This window comes from Cynocephalus volans, chromosome 10 (genome assembly GCF_027409185.1).
Source record: "Cynocephalus volans isolate mCynVol1 chromosome 10, mCynVol1.pri, whole genome shotgun sequence".
NCBI classification, from domain to species: Eukaryota; Metazoa; Chordata; class Mammalia; order Dermoptera; family Cynocephalidae; genus Cynocephalus; species Cynocephalus volans.
Genome location: NC_084469.1, coordinates 17,254,303 through 17,279,772, shown reverse-complemented (window position 1 = coordinate 17,279,772; position 25,470 = coordinate 17,254,303). Strand labels below are relative to the sequence as shown.

The 25,470-nt window shown below is 35.9% G+C and overlaps 1 protein-coding gene across 6 annotated transcripts in view; it reads right to left on the bottom strand.

Annotated features, from left to right (window-relative positions):
- Window positions 1-25,470, bottom strand: part of RPS6KB1 (ribosomal protein S6 kinase B1) — a 40,437-nt gene continuing 14,967 nt past the window's right edge. For 2 of the 6 annotated variants that reach the window (XM_063109062.1, XM_063109063.1), the window contains exons 5-15: window positions 20,742-20,889; window positions 18,380-18,437; window positions 16,468-16,568; window positions 14,396-14,486; window positions 14,124-14,214; window positions 13,542-13,649; window positions 13,156-13,218; window positions 12,893-12,970; window positions 9,936-10,043; window positions 5,923-6,035; window positions 1-2,905 (exon numbers count right to left, since the gene is read on the bottom strand). In XM_063109062.1, the coding sequence (XP_062965132.1) occupies window positions 2,668-2,905; window positions 5,923-6,035; window positions 9,936-10,043; window positions 12,893-12,970; window positions 13,156-13,218; window positions 13,542-13,649; window positions 14,124-14,214; window positions 14,396-14,486; window positions 16,468-16,568; window positions 18,380-18,437; window positions 20,742-20,889 (1,197 nt within the window). In that variant the 3' untranslated portion in view covers window positions 1-2,667. Of the gene's footprint in view, window positions 2,924-5,922; window positions 6,036-9,935; window positions 10,044-12,892; window positions 12,971-13,155; window positions 13,219-13,541; window positions 13,650-14,123; window positions 14,215-14,395; window positions 14,487-16,454; window positions 16,569-18,379; window positions 18,438-20,741; window positions 20,890-25,470 lie in introns of those variants that run through there. The other 4 variants (XM_063109065.1, XM_063109064.1, XM_063109066.1 and 1 more) reach the window with 4 other exon arrangements.

Sequence of the window (25,470 nt, the reverse complement as noted above, 5' to 3'; positions counted from 1 at the left end):
ATATAATAGCTGATTTTAAAGAAAATAATCAAGTGATGAAAGAAAAGCACTTAATCTCTTTTATACACTTACCTTGTATAATCATAAAGAACCCTCTTAGAAACTTAAGACTAGTAATATTGACATCATATATTTTAAACTATGCTTGGATTTTTACAAATAAATATAGGGTAAGCCATATTGCATAGGTGTGTGCTTTCTGTCTGTGACACTAATGTGACACTTGACATGTTTTCACAGTCACAGTAGGGATATCCATTTATAAAACAATTTCTCAATAAACTTACCACAGCATGGGAAATTAATTTCACTTAATGTGAAATAAGAAAAACTATATATTTGTGTGGATGGTAGGTGTGCAATTAATGCTTTTTATGCAGAAAAGTTGCAGGGTTTGCCACTATTGTTGGCAATACCAATTATGAAAACAGTTAACTATGGGGTGGTTATAGCCAGCCAATCACAGTGCACACGTTACTAGCAATTAGAACTAAGGAGGAATATTTTGGTGTAAGTGTTTTACTGGAATTTGGTCAGGCAGTCAACACTACAATGAGTAAACATATTTGAAAACAAGTATCAGTAGCACAAGCCACTTACAGTCTGAAATAATGCATGTACATATCATCATAGTTTTTTGGGTTCTATTTTTTGCAACATCACAAATTGTCAAGAGAACAAAGATCTGCACTTTAAGTACAATTTCTGCCCTTAATCATTATTGTAGCTTCTAATTTACCAGCTACAGTTATAAAGTTCTTAGTAGGCTGCTGCAATAAGGGAGGAGGGGGTCTGGGGGGAGTGACTGAAAAAAAGGATTTCTGTCCAAGAACTTTTATTGATTCTTTGATTTATTGCCACAATTGAAAAGGTATATTTCCAATCATTTTTCATGGTTCTGTTTTTGCTTACTGTCATAGGATTTCATCCCATCTCACTTAAATTGCAATTTAAATAAGCAAAGGCTTGCTCTTTTCTGACTAAATTCGACATGCATAAAGAATTTTATGGCTTGAATCCTATGGCTCAAAAAGGTTTGGAGAACACAGCAAGCAGCATCTATTTTAAAAAAATCCTAGGGTTGCAAAATATTACAAACTGACTTTGCACACTCAGACTGAAGACATTACAAAAGACAAAAATAGGTGATTAGACTCAACTGCAACTGCATGATCATCTATTATACCAGTATGCACTGAAATGTATTTTTATAAAGCTCTGCAGATATTAAACCCTTTCACCAGCTAAAGTCATGGAAATGCTCTTTAAGGCAGGAAAGTATTTAAGAAAGGTAAAGTTACCTTTATTTTCATTCTTTGTACCTGTAAATCACTTATGTAGATTTTGTTACAATTTCAAAAACATAGTGTCCTGTTAACACGTTTCCTAAATTAAGCCACTAAGTTTTCTTATTCACTGTGGAAGACATTCATCAAAAGGCCATCAAGTATTTTTATAATTAAAAAATGTAGCCCCAGTATAGGAGAAAAAAATTAGACCTTTTTGAAACTTCAGGAAAAAAATGTAAGGTAGATAGCAAAAACAGTAAAAAGAAGTAAAACTTAAAACCTTACAATTTGCTGTAAAGAGATTAGACAGAGAGTGGACCACGGCAACACCCTCCTCCCCTGAATATCCCTATCTCCCTCACTCTGCCGCCCTCAGTATGCATTTTTTATCCTGACTCTCTTGCATCATTCTTCAGCCACAGGCTGAACACATTTGTTGTCTTGAACCAAATACTGGTATAAGAACAGGTGGTGATTTTTTTCCAGTGCAATGCAGGCCCAGAACAAGGATGAAATGTAGGACATACAACTTATGCTCATTCCAAGGCTTCCAGTTAAGCTTAGCACATAGCAGTACTGCAAGTAGAAATGATTAAATAGATTCTTTTTTTTTTTCTAGTATTACAGACAGGTATTGCAGCTGGGTTACTGAAATAAACCCCAAGTCCACCCCATTCCCTCAAACGAGCCACAGCTGTGGTTAACAATGATTCTTTTGCATTTTATTATTTCACCAAGAGAAGAAACAGAAGTTGTCTGGCTTTCTTCACACCAACCAATAATTTTGCATTTTAAAGTTTGGGATGTTTTCCATAATGAGCTGAATCAAAAATCTATTTGAAAAATATATATTTATATAAAAAAAAGATTCAGGTTGTTTGCACGTAAAACATCGATTGATAAGTTTCTTTTGTCTTTGATTCCATGTTGCTGGAAAAGTTTGACCAAGCTTGCATGCTAATTTGTCCTTAGTTGCAAGTATTATAGGCAATTTCGTACTTTGCCTAATGAAGGATAACCCTTCTTCAACACAATCAGAACTGAACAGTGATTCAGAAGCAACATCCTACCCTTAATACTGTCAGTTTCGAGCCATCAAAATGAAAATCCTTGATAAAGTTGAGAAGATGTTGCTAGGAATCAATTAACTGATGTGCCTAAGAGTTCCGCAATACTATTTTGCTTAAGTTTTTTTTTTTTTTGCACCATTGATTGATTTTTTAAAATCCATGTTTATTTTTCCTCTGTCCAAAGTGTTCTACGTAATGACACTGACTCTTTGAAACTGTCATTTCGAGTCTTCTTGTTTCACTTTGCATGATGCTCACATCCCCTACCCACCCTTTTTTTGCCTTAAATTCATTTAAGCATTGCTCTGTCATAGATTCATACGCAGGTGCTCTGGCCGTTTGGAGATCATGGGAAAAGCTTGTTTTTTATATGGCCCGGAGTTCGGCTGTCGTATTGGAAGTGGTGCTGATGCTTCCCCACTCATCGTCACATCCATCTGCTCTATTCCACTTGTTTCCATTGGGTATTCCACAGGTGTCTGAGGATTTGCCGTGCTGGCTGATGAACCTCTTCCCCAGAAATCCCCAGGAGAAAATTTGACCGGGCTTTAAGACAAGGAAGAGCTATCATTCATTTGTCTCAAGCGTCATCTCAGCAAGAAATAATTCCCTGACATTTAAAGTGAGTATGACAATATGATATTTATTTTCATTTAATTTTATTTTGTGTGGATAGCAGCAAAGCAAAAGCTGAGCCTTCTCTCCCTTAGAATAATTGCCAGAGTCTCCTAACTGGTCTCTTTACCTCTACATTTGACCCCTAAAACCCTAAATAGTATTTTTTTTTTTACAAAAAATCAGTTTACTTCCCCATTTAAAACAGCTTCCCATTGCATTTAAAATAAAATACTAGAGCAATCAGGCAAGAGAAAGAAAGAAAGGGCATCCAGATTGGAAAAGCTGAAGTCAAACTGTCCCTGTTTGTGGATGACATGATCCTATATATAGAAAAACCTAAAGACTCTATCAAGAACTCTTAGAGCTTGCAGGATATAAAATCAACACACAAAAATCAGTAGCGTTTTTATACTCCAATAACAAACTAGCAGAAAAAGAAATCAAGAAAACAAGCCCACTTAAAATAGTCTCCAAAACAATGAAATACCTAGGGATTAACTGAACCAAGGAGATGAAAGATCCCTACAACAAGAACTCCAAAATCGCTGCTGAAAGAAATTAAAGAGGACACAAAAAGATGGAAAGACATTCCATGTGCTTGGATTGGAAGAATTAACATTGTGAAAATGTCCATACTACCCAAAGCAATCTATGGGTTCAATGCAATCCCCATCAAAATACCAATGACATTCTTCACAGAAATAGAAAAAACAATCCTAACATTCACATGGAATAACATAAGTCCCCAAATAGCCAAAGCAATCCCAAGCAAAAAAAATAAAGCCAGAGGCACAACACTCCCTGACTTCAAACTATACTACAAAGCTACAGTAACCAAAACAGCAGGGTACTGGCATAAAAACACTCAGACCAATGGAACAGAATAAAGAACCCAGAAATCAACCCAAGTACTTAACAGCCAACTGATCTTTGACAAAGGCAACAAGAACATACATTGGGGAAAAGACTTGCCTTTTCAATAAATGGTGCTGGGAAAACTGGAAAGCCATACGTAGAAAAATGAAATTAGACCCGTACCTCTCACCATATACCAAAATCAACTCAAAATGGATTAAAGACTTAAATAAAAGAGAACATAGGGGAAACACTTCAGGAAGTAGAACTGGTCAAATACTTTATGAATATGACCCCAAAAGCACAGGCAACAAAAGAAAAAATAAATAAATGGGATTATATCAAACTAAAAAGCTTCTGTACAGCAAAAGAAAGAATTAACAGAGTGAAAAGACAACCTACAGAATGGGAGAAAATATTTGTGAACTACGCATCTGACAAGGGATTAATAGCCAGAATACACAAAGAACTCAATAGTAAGAAAACAAGTAACCCAATTAAAAAATGGGCAAAGGAAGTGAATAGACATTTCTCATATGAAGATATACAAATGGCCAACAGACACATGAAAAAAATGCTCAACATCAGTAAGCATCAGGAAAATGCAAATCAAAACCACAATGCGATATCATCTCACCCCAGTTAGACTGGTTATTATCAAAAAGACAGAAACTGCTGGCAAGGATGTGGAAAAGGGAAACCCTCCTATTCTGTTGGTGGGACTGTATATTAGTACAGCCATTATGGAAAACAGTATGGAGTTTCCTCAAACAACTACAGATTGAACTGCCATCTGACCCAACAATCCCATTTCTGAGTATATGCCCAAAGGAACCGAAATCATCATGTTGAAGGAATACCTGCACTCTCATGTTTACTTGCAGCTCTATTTACAATAGCCAAGAGTTGGCATCAACCTAAATGTTCATTGACAGGATGACAGGATAAGGAAAATGTGGAATATATACTCAATGGAATACTACTCTGTTGTAAAAAAATGAAATTTTGCCATTTGCAGCAACATCGATGAACTTAGAGAAAATTATGTTAAGTGAAATAAGACAGGCACAGAAAGAGAAATACTGCATGTCCTCACTCATAAATGGAAGCTAAAATAAAGAAAGAAAGAGAATAGAAAAGAAAGGAAGAGAGAATCGCAATAATACGTTAAACTTTCAAAAGAGAACAGAATTATGGTTATTAGAGGTGGGAAAGGGGAAGAGAAGGGTTGACAAGAAACTAGTTAAGGGTCACAAAGATTGATTATGTTTTGTAAACATGAATACACTAATTATCCTGATTTGATCACCACATATTGTACACATGTTGATATGCAACTCTGTATCCCACAAATACATATAATCATTAAAAAATAAAAAATAAAAAAATGCATGTTCTTGCCAAAAAATAAAATAAAATACCTTTCCAAATCTCTGCAGTTCTCTTACTTCTTGCCATACTTTAGGAACATTGACCTCTTTTTACTTCTAAGGAAAGGCCAAATTTTTTCTTCACTCGGGGCTTTTGCATTTGCTGTTCTTCTGCCTACAACACTCTTGTACCTCCTATTTTTTGTATGGCTGGCTCTTTCTCTTCATTCCTAGATGTTACTTCACCATGAGGCACCATGAGTAGAAGCCCTCTTGTTTTTCTCTGCTTTCTACCACCACACTCTATTTTATAGCACTTGGCACTACCTGTAATTACATGTTTTTTGTGTGTATTTCCTTCTTTGTTGTGACTCTTACTAAATTGTAAGCTTTATTAGGATAGAAATAATTCTGTGTTATACATACTTTGTGTGTGTGTATAACATACAGCACAGCCGCTGGTGCACAATAAATGTGAAGTGAATTGATAAAAAGGACATTTGCTAGTGTGGCAGCTTACTTTCAGGAGGGAAGGTAAACTATATAACACGGAGATTAGTCACAGACTAGTCCTTTGCAAGATAAGATGTAGATGCTGTGCTTTATGTCAACCAAGAGAATATGACAGATCTTTCATTCATGTAACTTGGCATAAATTTCTTAAGCAGTGCTCTTATAGGGTTAAAAAAAAAAAAGACAGAATAGCAGAGTCTGAAATACCTGACAGGTGTCCGTGGGCTGCCAATAAATCTTCGAGGTGATCGGATTTTTGGTTCAAAGGAAAACTTTTCTTTCACACTTTCAAGTACAGATGGAGCCACATATGTAAAACCCTGAAAGACATTAACAGTGGACTACACTCACATTTTGTAATATATATCAAGAAAATGGGGGTTGTTCAGTCTCTGACACACCGACACAATGATGCACACATAAAATCACCAGTGTATATACTCCCATCTCTTTTATCTCATTTTCACACTTGTTATCTTCTTTCTGGCCATTTCTTGTGGTATAGACCTCAAGAAAGTAGTCTATTGAACCCCATATGCCAGCATACAGAATTCCACCTTACAATAGGAGTAGGAAAAATGTAGGCTCCACATTAAAATGTTAAATACTAAGAGAAATACAAAGAAAATTAGAGTGTTTCCAGCCACATGCATATAAGCAACTAAGATCATCATCCCCCCTAGACAGTTTCTCATAATTAGGCCAAAGTACAAATAGAATTCTATGCCTTGGCATTTGTGATCTTTCTGGTTTTATGCTAATGATTGGACAGAATTTGGTATTTTCTTGATGAGTGTCAAAATTATGAAAATCCTCAACTGTAATGGAAAAATGAAGTTTTATTAGCTTTAGTTCTCTCTTGGACCTTGCTATTAGGCTACCAGCTGTCATGTCTCTTGCTGTCAATGTTCATTTTTTAAACAATCAGTACTGTACCTATTTTGCCTTCTATTTATTATTACCTATGAGTGAGCATTATGCATTCCAGTAAATAAGATTCAATAGGCTTTGGGAAAAGTCCCAAAGAATGAAGTGCAATTTTGCAGTGCATATGCTTTGTGACAGTTACATGCGGACTTCAGAGGCCATTTCTCCACATACTGTAGTGGGCTAAAGCTGTAACTACCAAAAGGACCAGGCTGTGCCTTAATCATGTTTAAATTTCCTTTAAATTCTGTGATAGGGTCTTAAAAGAAAAGTTTAAATATTTGTTGAACTTAAGTTGCTAGAACCATAATCTTCAGATAAGTGGAATGTTACCATTTTTTATTAACTTTTAAAGAGATCCACTTTATGGACAGAATTCTGGCTACAACTTAACCAATTGTTCTTATGTTAGTTAGTTAGCCAATATAAATAATTAAGAAAAGCTCAATAATATATATATATATATTTTTTTTTTTTTTTTTTGTCTTTTTCGTGACCGGCACTCAGCCAGTGAGTGCACCGGCCATTCCTATATAGGATCCGAACCCGCGGCGGGAGCGTCGCCACGCTGCTAGCGCAGCACGCTACCGAGTGCGCCACGGGCTCGGCCCGAGAAAAGCTCAATAATATTTTAATTGGCAATGAAAGCTTAAGTATACTATATAACTTTTGATTTCCACAACTTTGGATTTCTTTGCAGCTAAGTAAGATGTTTTTGGACTGTTTTTATGGGGGAGTAAATTGTCAAACTAGTTGAAACTCTGCAATGTCCAACTGAGGAAAATGTCTCTGTGTTAAATTAAAGGTATAAAATCCACATCATTAGTACATAAGAGAAAGAAAAGAAAGCAGTACCCTAAGGGGAATACAGTGACTTTGCATCATTCACACATCAAACTTACATGAATCTCATAACATGCTCACTCATCTTTCTTCTCTTATGTAATTAAAAATACTTTAAGATTGTATTTTGCATATATGCTCTATTCTTATATATTACTATATAATCATACCTTTATAAAATCACTATTCAATGTTGTTTACTCAAAAGCACATTGTAATGGTGACTTAAGAGTAATTTTAACTATACACAACTTTTGTACTCCATGCTAACTTGAGAATTTACCCCCCTTACCCCATAAGATACACCACTATTTGTTACACTGGGAGTAGTATGAAAACAAAAAAGTTTGAGAATCAAGTTAGTGATAAATCCAGTGAACTCAGAAACACACCAGGGATTCAACATGGAGGCGGAGGTCGATAAGCTGGAACTGATTGTCACGGATTCTTAGAGTAGCTCCATCTCACCAGAAAAATGATCTGTGTAACCAAGAACTGCTGCCAAAGATGTAATATAGTCCCTCAAGATTATACTAAATTTTTGTTTCAAATCCTAGAACCCTATCGATACTGTCTCTGCTATGTAAATAGCTCTAAGTAGTGCAATATTGCTTATAGGGTGTTGGTGTTTGGAAAGAACCATGGGCAGGCTGCAGAAACTATGTAGCTGAAACTGAAGCAAAAAGCATCTTTGTTTAAGAAGAAAATATTCCAGAAAACTGACAATGATGTGGATTACATTCAATGCAGGCTAGAAAATGAAATCAAAACTAATTTTCTTGATTCAGCAGGCAAGCCCTTGGCAATCACCATTCTTTCTGTCTCTATGACTTTGACTACTCTAGCTGTCACTACTGACTGAAGAAGAGAAAACTATGGCAGAGCTATTAAAGTCTCACATGCCAGACTTATGAAGAAATGGATTTGCAAAAAGTGACTCTAATGGAGAAGAGATCAATTCCAGAGAAGTTTAGGAAGATGTCTTGTTAACACTTGATAACTAGCTGGTCGGTTAAGCTCACTTGGGAGAGCATGATGCTGATAACACAAAGGTCAAGGGTTTGAATCCCTGTAAAGCCAGCCATCCAAAAAACAAAAACAAAAAAACAAAACACTTGATGCCTACAGGTGTGGGGCTGGTGAAAGAGAAGGTTTGGCTTGAGTGACTGGATAGTGATTGCTTTCATAACAGAGGAGAATATAAGAAGGGCAGGTAATGTATGAATAAAGTTCAGCCAAAAGGATGAAATGGCAATTAGAGACATAAGTATGTGCGCACACATGCACACGCACCCACACACAGAAGTCCCTTAACACTATTTTGCACCTGTTTTCTTTTTGTATAGTTGGGATAATGTAGATGTTCTTGCCTATCATAAAATAATGTTTATATACATTTCAGTCAATATGTGATAAGCATGCTTTAGAAATTACGGGATAGGTGAAATATTTGTTTTATACATTCTATATAGGTATATAATTTCATTTTTGAAAATGTTAGATGTGGTCATATTATTGGTGACACCACACATATATGACCTGCAGTCTCTCACAAAACCTAAAGTAACAAGCAAGCTTTTTGGTGATAGCCTCACTTTTGTTTTTTTCTCTATTCCTTGAGCTTGTTTTCAAATGCTGTTGTAGACGATCCCTGTTGTACTTCAATACCTTTTTTCTCTTTCAGCATACATTATTTTAGTTACTCATTCTAATGAAAGCTAAGAAGTGAAAAAAGAAAGAAAAACCCTCCCAAATATTCCATTCTCTCTAGAGGCAATCCAAAAAAAAAAAGGACAAAGGAAACAAAATGAGGTGGATGTTCATGTGGCACATAAGTATACTAATAAAATAAACATAAGCATATATGATATTTAGGTAAAACAGTATGCAATGATGGTCATCTGATATAAATCTATCATTTTTGTTGGGCGATATGTAAAAGCTTTCCTTTTCTATCTGAGGAGACAAACTCAGTAATCCATACAGATACTTCTACAATGAGAATTAATTTATTTTCTAACACATATGGACTAATATATTTTGATCAAATATTTACAATTAATATTCAAAATCCCCTACAGACTTATGTGGAGAGTACCAAAAGTCTATAGCTGTTTCTGGAATGAAATAGTGAGCTCTTCTCCCACTGCTATGGCTGTGTGGTTTTTGGTTGAGATACTAAGCTAAACATCACTTTAAGTCAGTGGCCCAACCAAAAAAAGGAATCATACATACCAAAGAATCATATATTACCACTCTAATTGCTAAAATGAAATGTTGAATTATGAAAATCAATTTTGTAAGTACCAATAATTTATAAAGGGGTGGCTTAAAAAAAGTCAGCCAGGTTACCTACATGAACAGCAAAGCGAACAAACTGAATTGTCTCACTGAGAAGCCTATCCTCATTCTTAAATTTCCCATGACTACATGGAAATTCTTTCACTTACCAGAAAGACCTGGTTGGCACTTTCACTGAGAGTTGAGTCATCTGGGCTGTCAACAGGTGTCTGACGTGTAAACTTTGAATCAAACTGACTCACATCCTCTTCAGATTGCTTTATAAAAATGAAATGATTAGAAAATCATAACTAGTCTATATAATACACAACAGTCAAACACATTGCAAGCTCTAGGTAGAGCTGTTTTTGCAGGAGTTGACTGTAATAAATATCAGAATAGTTTAACAAGCACACTGAAGAGAAAATGCAGGTGGAAAGTATCAAGAGTCAAATTACTTCTTCAAATTTTAAACATGCATTAAAATAGGTTTTAGTATACAGTTATCATTCCTATTAAAAACCTGAATATCAATTTTCCTGTCTCACAAAGCTTTAATATGCCTTGTCCACTGGCTAAATCCCTGTTTAGAGATCATTTGCTCAGTGGGCTGCTGCAGGTTTGTAATAAACCTGAAAAACTACTGAAGCAGAGTTAAAACACATATCACACATATAAGATGCTCCAGTATAAGTTTTTTCCCATGGCTTATTTCACTCCATTAGATTTCTCAGGGAGCAAAAATAATATTCTCCTCTACATGAGTATATTTCTTGCAAAAGAATAGTATCATCTAAGTTCTAACCACCAGATTTATTTCCTTAATTCCTTCTTCCTTACCCAATCTAGTTAGATTCTAAAGCCAAATATAGGGGAAAAAATACCAGCTTAGAAAATCTGACTTAATAATAAAAGCTTACCACATTGACCTTATTTGGAAAATATACTTCTGAATAAAAAGTTCGAAACATAGTAACAATGATCAACCCAGTAACACTGAGCACTCTTAAAGCCCAGATTGTGATCTCTAAATTCTATTTCCCCCTAGAAGGAATCAGCACTCCTTGGAGAAATGGCTGGTTCCAAGTATGGAGTAGGAAATGTGCAAGGTAAGAAAAGAACATCAGTTTCCTTGTTTTGCTTTCTGGTGCAACATCAGCCTATGTGGTCATGTCAAAAGGACTGAAAAACCAACATGAAGATGCACCCAGTGTCCAAAGGTGGGAAAAATTGAGCATCAATAAAAAGAAATGCAATGGATTAAAACACAAATATGTTAAAATGCATGAGTTCATAATGATACTAAAAAAGAAACCACAAAATTTATTGGTCAATTTTGGAACATGCTAGGGAACTAATTCATTATTTTGAAAACTGGGAAAGAATCAAACATTTATCCTGCCTTTCCTGTATGAACTGTACCTTGGGTAACCAAACAATTGATGAAAGAGTGTCTCTTTATGGAAGAATTCCAGCTAATAAAGAAAAAGTAGGAATATCAGTTAGAATAAGACCATTTTGCAAACCCCTAACGAAATCATGGAACTCAGGCCAGAGTGTCTCAGCCTCAGCACTACCAACATTTTGGGCCTATTCTTTGTTGTAGGGGTTGTCCTGTGCTGGCCACTACCCACTAGTTGTGACAACCAAAATGTCTCCAGACATTGCCAAATTGCCCCTGGCTGAGAACTACTGACATAAGCAATGATCAATGACCACTAACGTCACTAAAAGAAATTAAATTACACATTATACCTCCTGATCAAAGTATTGTATGTATCAGATCAAGCACCTAAACCTAACTACCAGTTTTTGGAAATACAGGGAACAGACAAACATGATCAGTAACACCATGGAGATAAAATCAACAATATCAAAGTGTGAGGAATTCTACAGGACAAATGGCCCAGTTTTGAGAGGGGATATCTGCAAATGAAAAGAGACCAAGAGATAGTAACCAAACTATGTATAATCCTTGACTGAATCCTTATTGAAACAAACAGGAAAAAAAAGAAACAACTGGGGGAATTGTCAATTTTTTAGGTGTGATGATGGCATGGTGGTGATATTTATGTTTAAAAAAGAATCTGATCATTTTCAAAGCTGGGCAGTAGGTATATGACAGTTAATTATCCTTACAATCGTACATATATATTGACATTTTAAATCAGGTCACCTGTGCTCCATGATCAGATAATAATCATTATTCTCCTCCTCCTCCTCCACCTACATCCCAAGAAATGAGAAAAGAAACTATTTTCTCAGAACCAAGGTGGGAGAAAGACAAGAACTAACACACTAACTCATTCACTCATAAACATATTATTATGGGTGAATTGTGTTCCCCCCCACTCCAAATTCATATGTTGACATTCTAACCCCTAGATCCTCAGAACGTGACCTCATTTGGAAAGGGTCATCATAGATATAATTAGTTAAAATGACGTCATACTTGAGTAAGGAGGGACCCTAAACGCTCTTTATGGTTTTCCTTATAAAAAGGGGAAATATGACCACAGATGTGCACACAGGTAAAACACCATGTGAACATGAAGGCAGAGATTCCAGATAATATACCTAAAAGCCAATGAATGATAAAGATTGCCAACAAGCCACCAGAAACTAGGAGAGAGGCATGGAATATAGTCTCTCTCACAGTTCTCAGAAGGAACCAATCCTGCCAACTTGATCTTGGACATCTAGCTTCCAGATCAATGAGACAATAAATTTCTGTTTGTACCCAGTTTACAGTACTTTGTTATGGCAAGCCTAGCAAACTAAGACACATATCTTACACGTGTATTCTATATGTTGACAAAAAAATTCCCAGAAAATCAAATTTAAAATGGAATTAAGCAAAACAAAACAAAGCCAAAAAAAAAAATCCCAACTACTTGAAATATTTAATTGTCTTAGGTAACCAACTTAAAAATAGCTAATAAGTCATCAGTTGCCACTGGCATTGGTTCCTGAAGAGACAGTAGATAACAAAGATTCTGAAGAGAAAAGAGGATAGATCAAACTTCTTTGAACTGTTAATAAATATATTTCTGACTGCTCTGAGATTTTTTCTTATTCTAAAAAAGTACCTGGTCTCTCAAATTAATATGCTTTCATGTATACATACCAACAGAGGTTTAAAGGGAGGCTCTACCTTCCGAGCCAGAAGTTCTTCCCAGTTAATGTGTCTGAAGAATGGATGAGCCTAGAACAAAAGGAGCAGAGAGAAAAGCCGAGGGGTATAGACTTAACCAGATTGACAAGTTAACTACCTTTTTGAACTTACAAATCACAAAATAAGCTAAACTTGTAAGCAACTACATACATCCATCACAAACACATAAAATTTGCATTATCTTCCCCCATACATCAAACATGCCATTTCCCTACCTGAACTTCTCCAGCATCCCCAGGACCAGCTCCAAGACGAGAAGCAGCATTTCTTTTCAGCAGCTTTAGGGAGGGAAAAAAACACCAATGAAGACCTTACTTAGTCCAACTGATTTTTTTTTTTTTTTTTTTTTTTTAAGAATTTGCTTGTCTACTTTGCCTAAAGGAAATATTATTTATTTTTCTTCCAAATTAATTTATTAATTACTGTTGTTTGAGAATAAGAAGAAAATCTTTAAACAAATTTGTTCTTTGCCTTCAACAATGCAAGCTTTTTTTGTTCAATCTCTGTGTGTGATTTTTTATTCAAAATACACATATAATTCTATCTACTTATATTCTAATTGTTTAGGCTTGTAGTGTGAGTGTCTATTTAAGAATCCTACCTTTTTAAGCAGATCTCTGGCTTCTTGTGTGAGGTAGGGAGGCAGATTGAGTTTACATTTGAGGATTTTGTCAATTGTTTTCTTTCTATTCTCTCCAGTGAAAGGGGGCTAAAAGTAGAAGAGAGATAAATTAGCATTTAAAAAACAAATTTCAAATAACAATATCCAGTTCCTGAATTAGTCAGTTATGCATGAAAATCAGAAATGTATGCTGTGAAATGAGCTGATTGCTAAAGACCTGTAGTTTTTAAGCAAGGGACAGAGAAAGTAGCAATGTCCTGGAAGAAAGCTTGGATTTCCATTAACTTACTGTTTGATAATTGGTGAGATGCATGATTTTATGCTTCAATTTCTCCATTTATAAAATAAGGGCATTATCTATTCTACATATATTTCATAGAACTGCCATAACACAGATCATTTAAAAAAATGTTTTTAAAAGTATGGGATCTTATATAATCATAAGGCATTATTAGTGTTAAACTGCTGATAACAAATCTCTGGACTTTGAAAATAACTCCATTGATCACATTTTCAAAAAGCACAGGCCATAATACATGCAGCTTTTAACTGTGCACCTACTGCTCCAGTCAGCATGTCATACATTAATGCTCCCAAACTCCACCAATCCACAGCACGATTGTGGCCACTTCTCATCAAGATTTCAGGGGCCCTACAATGAGAAAAATAAAATGCCTAAAAATTCATCTATTTACATATCATCTGAATTAGAATTTTAAAAACAATATACAGAGCCAGTAATCATACAGAAAAATTAGACACTATTACTTAAACCAGGTAAAAGTTAGGTATTACCCCTAAACCAGTTATATTTCTTTTAACACGCAGCTCACATGTATTCTATTGTTCCGCAAAATGTGTGTGTGACTGTTCCATCATGAATAGATTCTTTGCATAGTCCAAAGTCTGTTAGTTTCACATGACCTACAATGAAAGATTACAGCATGATTATTCTGAGAATTCTAAGTATGTGCAGTGTTTGAACATATCCCATAAGATAATAATCTATCCTTACATTTAAATTTTCTTGCCTTAAACTTTCTTGAAGATGTTGAGAACTAACAAGGTGTCATCCATAAAATGGAACGCTAACTCTTTTAAGGCTAGGGTGGAGTCACCTTTCGCCAATGATATAATCTATCTAGTAAAGAAAAAATAAAGATAGAGAAAAAAATGAAACAGCTTGTCTAAGGCTCTAGGTTTACCTATACACAGAATCCCCTATCATCCCAAGAAAGAGAAGTCCCAGGAAGACTTCTTTATAAAGTCTGGTTTAAGTACGTAGACCCTAATAAACATATTTTGTACCTTTTAAACAAAGGTGTGCCACTATACTTCAAATATTTAGCCTTTATCATAGTGAACTGTGACTTGGGAGTTCTTAAAATGGTCTCAGAAAGTCACTATAACAAGTTAACTTATTCTGCCAATGCTACCAGTTAGGGGAAAGAAGTGAAATTGCTATATAGTATAGGACAATCATCTCTGATACAGAAAGTGAAAAACTCACACTTTACACAAAGATCATTCCAGTTCAAGTTTAGCTTTACTGAACTGTCATTAGGTAACCAATGGTTCAACAACTCCAGGGGCCCTACTATTCAAGGCTCATTTCAGAGAAAAGAAAAGGCAATGGCTTATTGATTCAAATATACATATATACTAGTCTCTGATACATAAGAATTATGCCCAGAACCACCTAATACACTCAAGCTTATGGATCAAAGAAGTTAACTATTCTATCACTCCCCTATTCTATCCTGTGCCTTAGAATTTAGAATCAGAATCCAGGTTTAAAGGGGGGGAGGTGATGATGGGAGGAAAGAAGAGACACTGATTCCCGTGATGTACATGGTTAAGTACATCAATTCCCCTTTAAAAAAAAAAAAAAAAGGGCCGACCCCGTGGCGCACTGGGGTGAGTGCAGCGCTGGGAGCACAGCAGCGCTGGGAGCACAGGTTCGGATCCTATATAGGGATGGCCGGGGTGCTCACTGGATGAGCGTGGTGCGGCCGGTCACAAAAATAAATAAATAAAAATAAAATTTTAAAAAAGGAAAGGGGAAAAAAAGCACAATTTGGAACATTTATATTGGCCTCAGTTGTCTATACACCATTTTCTGTCTAAGAGTTTGAAACAGTTAACTACCTCATAGACCATTTTATAGACATCTAAGGATCTGCAGCTGTTACCAGCCCCCTAGAAACCTGAATTGGCTGGTTGCTCCTTCTGGGTGTGTCAATTGCCAAATCTACCCAGCCTGCATTACTCTAGCATAAATTAAGCTGTCTGTAACAGCATGCAGTTGTAGTCAAGGCTCACTTTGCTATACCTATATCTGTACAAAATATTAGTCTCTCTGATGTTTATGCTTGTTGTTGCAAGCAATAGCAAGAATAAACATGCCTACTACTAAACATCTTATTTGCGAGGCTACATCAAATATTTTGGTTCAAGTCCAATCCTTTCTTTTTTCCAGCATTTGTAAAACTTTTCATAAAAAGTACTGCTTGTAATATTTCTCTATTTCCATCATTAAAACTCAATTTATTGAAGAGTCACTTTTCAATTTAAGGAACAAACCAAAATTAATGTTTGGACTGGCTTTTGGCTCACAACACTTCTTGTAACGATTTTTTTTTTTTTAAATAATGAAAAGCTATAAAGAGTAAGAATTAAACCAAAAAAAGGCAGTTGAGTGGCTATTATCCCCAACTCCCTCTAATCTTATCAACTGTAAGTACCTAAATACCAAACATCAACAAGTATTAAGATGCCATAAATTCTGAGCAAGGAAATGTATAAAATACAGAGATGACTATGGGGCTTTGAAAATGGCCATGAGCTGTGTGGGAGGATTTAGAGATGATTATTTACTATAGAATTGTTTACGGTATAGCTCCACCTTGGTGATTAAGCATGATATTCTCCGGCTTCAGGTCTCTGTAGATGATCCCCTTTTGATGTAAATGCCCCAAAGCCATGGAGATTTCTGCCAAGTAAAAGCTGGAAACAAAAGTGATTTAATAAAATTAAGAAGTGTAATCTACCCAAAACAGTTTATGTATGGAGAAAAATTCCCTGAAAGAAACAGCCATGCACCAAAGACCAAATTAGTGGGGAGAGGGGAGATATGGGGAAAAGAAATGGCATAGGATGCTGCCATAAGGCATTGGATATTTGTGTTTCACTTGTTTCAGTGAAACTATAAAATGTTTTATTTCACCATTAGAACATATTGCTAAAATTGCAAAGATGTCAAGAATATGCTAATCTGTCACTGGTCAAGTTTTGTTCAGTCTGTGTAGGCATTGAGCCAATAGTCATTCAGATCAAAGCAGATTTCTCCCATCCACCCCCAACTTTAAAATCCCACAGGAAAAAGGAGCTTTGTTATTCTCACAGATCAAGTCTTGATTTCAAAAGATACCTTAAAACCTGACCCTTAGAAACCCACTCATCCCTTACTTACTACAGCTGCATATTTACAGACATGTTATGCCCACAGTATCTGCCCTCCCTCTTGCCAGCCAACCCACAACTATAAACTGTGTGACACTCAAATTTATCTGCCTCAAAAGAATAAAGGGCTGAATCAACCCTGTCTGGATTCGAAAAGCACAAGGCACTGCAATATTGGCTGCATAACAATGTTGCAATCCTGCAGATTACTCCAGGATGGAGAGGGTGTGTCCTAGAGGACTGAGGCAGTTTCAAAGCCAGCACCACCACAAACACAGCCTCCAACAAGGCTCAGAGAGCCTCCTCCAAAAAAGGGCACTTCATCCCTGAGGCTCTTAAATGCAGCTTCTGTGTTAGAAAAGGCCTGAAATTAAACAATGGAATGCACTTTGGTAATTAAGGTAGAAAAAACATTTAAGTGTTGTTTTCTATTCAATTAATGTGTAGGATAAACTGATTTATTGTTACTCAATACTGTTGCTTCACAAAAAAACGTGTATTTTTAAATTTGAAACAGCTCAAAACACCCAAGTTCCTGCCACAACAAGTGAGTGGCTGCAGCCCAGGGGTTTGGTTTTATGGGGGTGGGGTAGAGAGGAAGGTGGCAGCCTGTCCCTCCTGCAGCTACTCCTTACATGGCTCATGCCCCTGTGCTCTGGGCAGGTGCACACTTCGAGCTGAGCTGCAGGCTTGCTTCATCAGGCTGGTGTGCCACCCATTCTGCCAGCCTGCCCTCCACACTCACCCCCTGGGCCTTCGTTCCCCAAAGAAAACACCAACAAAGAGGAAAAAAAAAAAAAACGAGAAAAATAATAAGAAACTCACAAGAAGAAAAACCCCAGTAAAAAGAAGAAAGTGCCAGCAAAAGGAAGCCCCCCCATCTTAAGAAATAGGAAGGCAGATCCCATCCTAGCTATACAATCAATCCACAGATGATATATGCAGGCTTTTCACCTCCCTAAGGCTGCACCTTGGAAACTGGAAAGTGTAAAAAAAGAGGAGATGATTTCTGATACTTTCCATTGTTCCACACATAAAGTTTCACTGGGAAACCACACTCACCCACAGCCAAGGAAGGCAGCTTACCAATTCAAGGAAAGAAAGCCGCAATGAGAATGGTTCTGTTAGGAACTGGTGTGAAGAGCGGTCCACCCAAGGCCTGGGGGCAAAGGAATGATGTGACCTCCAACAGCTGCCCAGTACCAAAGCTGCTTCTCCCCCTTGAATTCCTGAGTGACTGACTGGCTCCAGATCAATTTATTGAATCATTTGGCTGCCCACAATGGGAATGAGATTTTGCTTTTAATTACATAAATCATTACCTGAATCCATGCAACTACAAAAATTTCACTTACCAGGCTGTGTCTTCCATAAATATTCCCTCTCTTTCTAACTGCATAAATAGTTCTCCTCCTGTAAAGAAAAGAAAAACACATTAGAAATAAAACAATCTTTATTTCCAGCTCACTTCCAATGAGAGTTTGTGCTTTCCTTCTAACCATAATTAAGAGACACCAGCCCCTTAAAATTAAAAACATAATTAAAAATTATAGATTTTAAAACTAAGTCCGCAGGATTCTATTTTGAGCAGCGTTCTTATTCTTCTGTGAAATACATACGTTTAAAAACTAGAACCTGGGCCGGCCCGTGGCTCACTCGGGAGAGTGCGGTGCTGAGAACACCAAGGCCCCGGGTTCGGATCCCATATAGAGATGGCCGGTTTGCTCACTGGCTGAGCGTGGTGCTGACAACACCAAGTCAAGGGTTAAGGTCCCCTTACCGGTCATCTTTTTAAAAAAAAAAAAAAAAAAAAAACTAGAACTGGCTTGGAATTCTAGGTTTTACATCTACAAACTTCAAAATATGTGTAGATTTCATACCCGAGATTAAAAAAAAAAAAAACTTGATTAAAGCCTCTGTAACATTTTACCCATAAGTAGAAAAATGTTAAATTAAATCACCATCACTAATTTTAGTTAATGCTCATATTCCATATTTTCAGAACCCTTAAATAAACTGAATAAACCTGACAGTGACCTTATAAAAAGCACAGCAGAATTTGGTACCAAAACAAATAATGATAATAAAGGGTTATATCCTACTAATCAATCTTAGAATCCATGAGCCCACAATGATGTAAATAAATGAACAGATAAATAAATAAATTTTTTAAATGGGGGAGAAAGGAAAGCCCTTTATTACAGTAGAATGCCAAGTAATAAATGAAGGAGGCATGAAGAAATAAGAAAAATCACTTGGCAAACATCACAGTTAATTGTTGCAGGCAAGAATCAATGGATGCCAAAACTGAATGTGAAAGCTTGATGAAAGATGAGATATTAAAATAATTTCAAAGTATCTCCTCAAAAGATACTTATTAATTACAAAGGAAACACTTCACCAGGAAAAAAACCAGTAGACACCACTTTATACATGTGACCAAAGTTAACATCTCAAGTAAGGAAACAAAGATATAAATATCATGTACCTCCTGATCTGATGCACTGAGAAGGACAGACACAATGCCACTTTGATGGTCCTGCCAAAAATGCATAACCTGACTCTAATCCTAAGGAAACATCAGATAAACCTGATTGATACATTCTACAAAATAACTATCCTGTACTCTTCAAAAATGGCAACATCATGAAAGACTAAGAAAGACTGAGGAAATGTTCCAGATTTAAGGAAACTAAGTAGAGATATTATCATATTAATGTTAATTTCCTATTTTTGATAATTCTAGTACACTTATGTAAGGTACTGTCCTTGATTTCGGAAAATATACACTGCAGGGGTTAAAGGGGTAAAAGGAAATAATGTCTGTAACACTCAAATGGTTCAAAAAAAATTTTGTATGTACATGTATATATGTATGCATATGTGTATATGTATACACATATACACATATGCATAGAAGGATAAAACAAAACAAATGTGGTAAAATGATAATATTTGGGGAATCTAGGTGAGGAGTATATGGGAATTCTTTGTACTATTCTTGAAACTTTTGTATAAGTGTGAAATTATATCAAAATAAAGTTACAAGAAAAAAATGGCAATAATCACAAAAAAGTTGCTTAAAAAGTTGCTGAATTCTGCAGTTTTTTGTTCCATGTTACAAGCTGTTGCAAAATCTCTGTTTCTCAGAAAGCTCAAGTGTGTTTGCTAGAAATAGATACCTGTGAACTAGAAATGATATGGGGAGCAACAATTTCCTAGAAGGGAGTAGGTCCTAGAAAATGTAGACGATTTCCAATGTAAACTGCACACCCTGTCACTAACACCACATTAAACTAAAATTTTTCTGTTTAAGGATGCAATTCCAAAAATACTAAGTACCTTAAACAATACTCTCAGTAAGTTTTTCCATTTCAGTTTAGAGAGGAATATTTTAATGCTTACTTTGACTCACAGTACCTTACCCCAGCACAATTTAATGGCTCTGTATCAATTAGGTGTTTGTTAACTGATTGATTACAAAGGGATTAAGATAAAATCTTACAGATGGGAAAAGACTTAACCTTTAAGGTTTCCTTCATATTTGTCTGCAAACAGAAACATTTGGTCACATCTGAATTCCTTACTTCAATGTACTCGTCAATTTTAAGAACTGTTTGATCACAATGGGAAAAAGCATTTTTCCATAGGAAAATACTGTTTTGACCCAGTTTCTGGAGCAAATGCAAATAATTACATCAAGCTGTGTGTACTGACCACTGAGATACTCAAGGATGAGGTAGAGTTTTCCACCGGTCTGAAAGGCATAAATTAAATCCACAATGAAGGGATGCTTTACTTCCTCCAGAATATTCCGTTCTGCTTTTGTATGAGCTGTATCTTTAGCATTTCTTACTATCATTGCCTAAAGGAAAAGAGATGATCTATAAGAACAAAATAGTGAACAATTTTATTCTATAATAACTGGAAAATCTATTTTGTGCTTTCCTTGCCTATATTGAACTATTACTCATAATACCCACTAGAAACTAAGCTGGGGTAATGGAAGACATTCACTTCTGATACACATCTGCACTGTTTGGATTTTTTTAAGTGAACATGTAAATGAAAACCTAAAGATTACGTTAAAAAAAAATCTGTAAACAGATCAAGTTTATTCATATATTCACTAGCTGTTGGGTGTCTACTATGCTCAGGACTCTGTGCCAAGAAAGCAGAACAAAAGGAATGCCCTGTCCATAGGAGTCCAAAATCTCAGGGAAAAAAGACAAGTCTCACTAGAGGTAAGCACAAGGTGCTATGGATGAACAGGGGAACTGCATCTGACCTGGCAAGAAGTCTTCCTGGAGGTGGTGATACCTAAGCTGTATCTTGAAAAGCTATTAAGATCAAATGTGGAAGGTAAAAAGGCATTTCAGTGCAAAAGAGGCTTGATAGGACAGGTCTGGGGAATCTACAAGTAGTTCACTATGGTTAGAAGTAGTTATAGATAGATTAGGCTGGTAAAGTAGGCAGAGGCCAAGAAATGGAAGGCCTGTGCATCTAGACAAAGGCACTGGAATCTTAGAGGCAAAGAAGAAATGTTGAGATGAGTGAAATGAATATCCTTTGGCTTTGAGAAAGACAGTTCTAGTAGCAGTGTGGAGTTTTAGGGAAGAAATGAGATTAGTTAGGCTAGTACAGTAAAGTAAGATGACATGTAAGAAAAAATGAAGGTAGAAAAAAAACCTGAAAGTCTACAGGTATATAATTTGCACTTGCTGACTAACTGGATACGAGAAAAAATACTCTAGTTTCTGCTTAAGTAATAGAATAGATGTATTATTCAATAACAGGGAATGAAAGCAGAAACAAAATTGGGGGGAAATGATGCCCTGTTTCGGACATGCTAAGTGTAAGTTCTAGGAAGTTATCCTCATGGTACAACTCTAGTAATATGGAAAACAAATAAACAAGGTTATTAGTTGCAACATTATCTGTAAAAGTGAAACACTGGAAACAACCTAAATGCCCATACATAGGTTGGAGTCTATACAGTACATAAAAAAACTAAAAAAACAAAGAACATCTCTATGATAGTAAGGTGCGAAAAAGCATATAAAGTATAGCAGCATATATAGTATACTATCTTTTGTGTAAAGGAGAATTAAGAATACATATATGTATCTGCAAAAATGAACACAACTAAGACAAACTTTAACTATACCTTCGGAGTAAGACCTTAATGGTTTTACCATCCATTTTTTTCTCGCCTAATTCAAATATTATTATTGTAATAATAAAATGGAGATTTTGATTTCTGAACCATATTAATATTTTATACATTTCAAAAGCAAAATGAAATCAACCCCAAGGATGGGGGTGGGAAATAAAACAATACAACAGAAATACATAAATTTAATTGAATATTGATAACTTTACCACAGAAGAAGAAAAAAAGATATTTGAGTAACTTTAGACTGCGCACTCTTAAATGGCCTACGTGTAAGCATTAAAAAATTGCAAAGACATCTTAAACCATACTAAGTCGGTTTGTAACTGGTAGTAACATCGGTATTATAATTCTCAAACTATTATGCATGTATTGTAAAACCGAGCAAATGAATACATTTATTAATGTTGTTATCAGGATTCTCATTAGTAAAGAAGAGACGCAAATATGGACTGAGGGAAGAAGACCCTGTGGAACTAGACTGGAATTAGGGGTATCAACATGAAGCCATGACTAAAAACAAAAACTTCCTGGCTCTGTCCACTGAAAGAGCCAGAAACAATGACAGCTTAGTAGCAAGGAGCATAGTTAGCAACCCAGATCTTGGTTTGTAAATACCATTCCTTACCAAAACAAACCAAACCAGGATTCCTTGAAGAAACAGATGATTCTAGGCCAGAGTCAGAAAAAGTACAAGGCAAACTTGAAACACTCTACTGCATCAGAAAGTAAGGTATTACTCAAAAATTGATGGGGAAATGTTAAAAGAATGTAGAAGTCATTTTAATGGAGCTCTCAATAGCAAAATTTGGGACAATTTGAGGACCAAAATGAATAATGACAGAAATAGATAACACATTCATGAAAAAAAAAGTCCACAGTGATTCTTTAAAAAGAATTTTTAAAAGGGAGTATGAAAATTTCTTTATAGGAGAATGACAATATAGATAAAATAATAAAAATAGAAATATCTCCATTTTATAATCACTACGGTAATATTTGAGTCAGGCAAGAAATAATGGATGATAAGATCAGTGGGTAAAAGATTATTAGGGGCAGGATATTCACACGGTCTCTATTATGCCATAGATCACTTATTAATTACAAAAGGGAAAAGGTACCTGTACACTGGAAAATCTGGTAGACATCACCTTAACCAAGTGATCAAACTCAACCTCTCCAAATAATGGGATAGACACTGAGGATACACCAGCACCTATGTAACACTCTTGCAAAAGGTGTTTAACCTATTTTTAAAAAGTATTTTCATGAGGAAACAATAAAACAAATCCAAATTAAGGTATATTCTACAAAACAATTGCTCTGGACTCTTCAAAAGAATGTCGGTGTCATGAAAGAAAAAAAAAAGTTGGAAAATGGCTCTAGAGTAAAGTACACTAAAGAGACAAGACATCTTAATACAATGTGTGATCCTTGACTAAATCCTGGATATTAAAAACAAAACTGATAGCTCGGTTAGAGTATAGCCTTGTAACACCAAGGTCAAGGGTTCAGATCCCCATACCAACCAGCCCCAAAACAAAAACAAATTAAAAGATAAAAACAAAACTGCTATAGAGGTTATTACTGAGACAACTGGGGAAGTTTGAATATGGAATGCGTATTAGTAAACAGTATTGTTTATCAACATTAAGTGTCCCAAGAATGACAATTATACAGTGGTTATACATAAAAGTGCCTTTATTCTTAGGAGACACATACTGAAGAATTTAGGGGTGAAGTGCTATGATGTCTGCAACCAATTCTCAAATAGTACAGCAAAAAAATTAATTAAAATTTAAAATCTGAATATTCAGAAACATACATATACATATGTATATGTGAGAGCAGGGAAGGAGGGAGGGGCAGACAGACAAAATTTAGCAAAATGTTAAAAACTGGTGATCACTGTACTATTTTTGCAACTCTCTGGAAAGTTCGAAAAATTTCAAAGATATAATATTTTTTAATTACTCAGAAATAAGCAATTGTGAGGAAGTCTGAAAAGCCAGGGACTAAGAGACAAGATGAAAAATTAGTAAAGTAGAATCATAGCAGTCAAGGGAGCATAGTTTCAAAATGCTATGGTCAATAGCTTCAGTGAAAAAAAGAAGTAAATTAAGGATGAACTAAGCAAAGACATTGGATTCAGCAATTGGGTAGTTGGTGATGACCTAGGGGACAGAAGTTTTATTGAAATAGTAGAGTCATGAGGTCAAAATACAGTGAGTGAAAAGAAAGAATAAAATGTGAGAAAGAAGAGATGGTAATGTGGGCTCCACTTCTCAAGAAGTTCAGCTATGAAGAGGCAAAGGGGGCAGTAGCTACAAGGGAGACCTTGAGTAAAGGAAGGTTTTGTTTAGCTAAATATGGAAGGGACACAAATACACCTAAATAAAGAACAAGTCAGGATAGAGGATGGAAAGAGAGAGAATAAGTGACAGAACAAAGTACCTGAACAGGCAGAGAGGGATGAGGTCCAAAACAAAGGGATTAGCCTTGGAAAGGAAGAAAAACACATCTGGAGAGAACAAAGTAAAGACAGGTAAAAATGCAGATTATTATAGTGCTGAGGCAGGAACTACAACAGGAAGTAGAAGGAAATCACATAAGAAAACTTCAAATAGGAAGAGAAGCAGTTGGCTAAAAGGAATAGAGGGGCTGATAATAAAGGTTCTAAACAGTTGCACAGAATGAAAGGATTTATCTAGGAACATGTAGAAAAACTGCTGGAGAATACTGAGGATCCAAATGAATTGGGGATTACAAACGTTTCCCAACAGTAATCTACAGGTTTGTGTGATTTTTGCCAGTAATGCTGTATAGCTGAGACATAGGAATAGAGGAGCACTGCTGACAACTGAGCAGATTCAAATTAGGTACTTCCTGAACATAAGGTCAATGGGGCTAGCAAATGAATGAAGTGGCAGATCATGATGATTAGGCTAGATTCAGAATAAAGTGGGAGAAATAAGAAGGGGGCTAAGAACTTGAGAAAAAAAGAGAGGTCAGAGAACTAAAGGGTTTAGGGCCCAAAAAACAGGCATTGTAGGAATAAAGGAAGTTAGAAGTGAGAAAGTTATTGTTTTGTTAACGTACAGTATTTCAGAGATGGAGAATACAGCCATAGGGCTGGTGAAGCAGAATGGAGGTGAAAGCTGACGGGAATTGAGATCTTCAAGGAATCAGAAGGCTAGGCTATTGATTACTTATTCAATACAAGAACAGTGAAAACACCCAGGATGGTAAGACTTGGGAGTGGGGGGGGTGGGG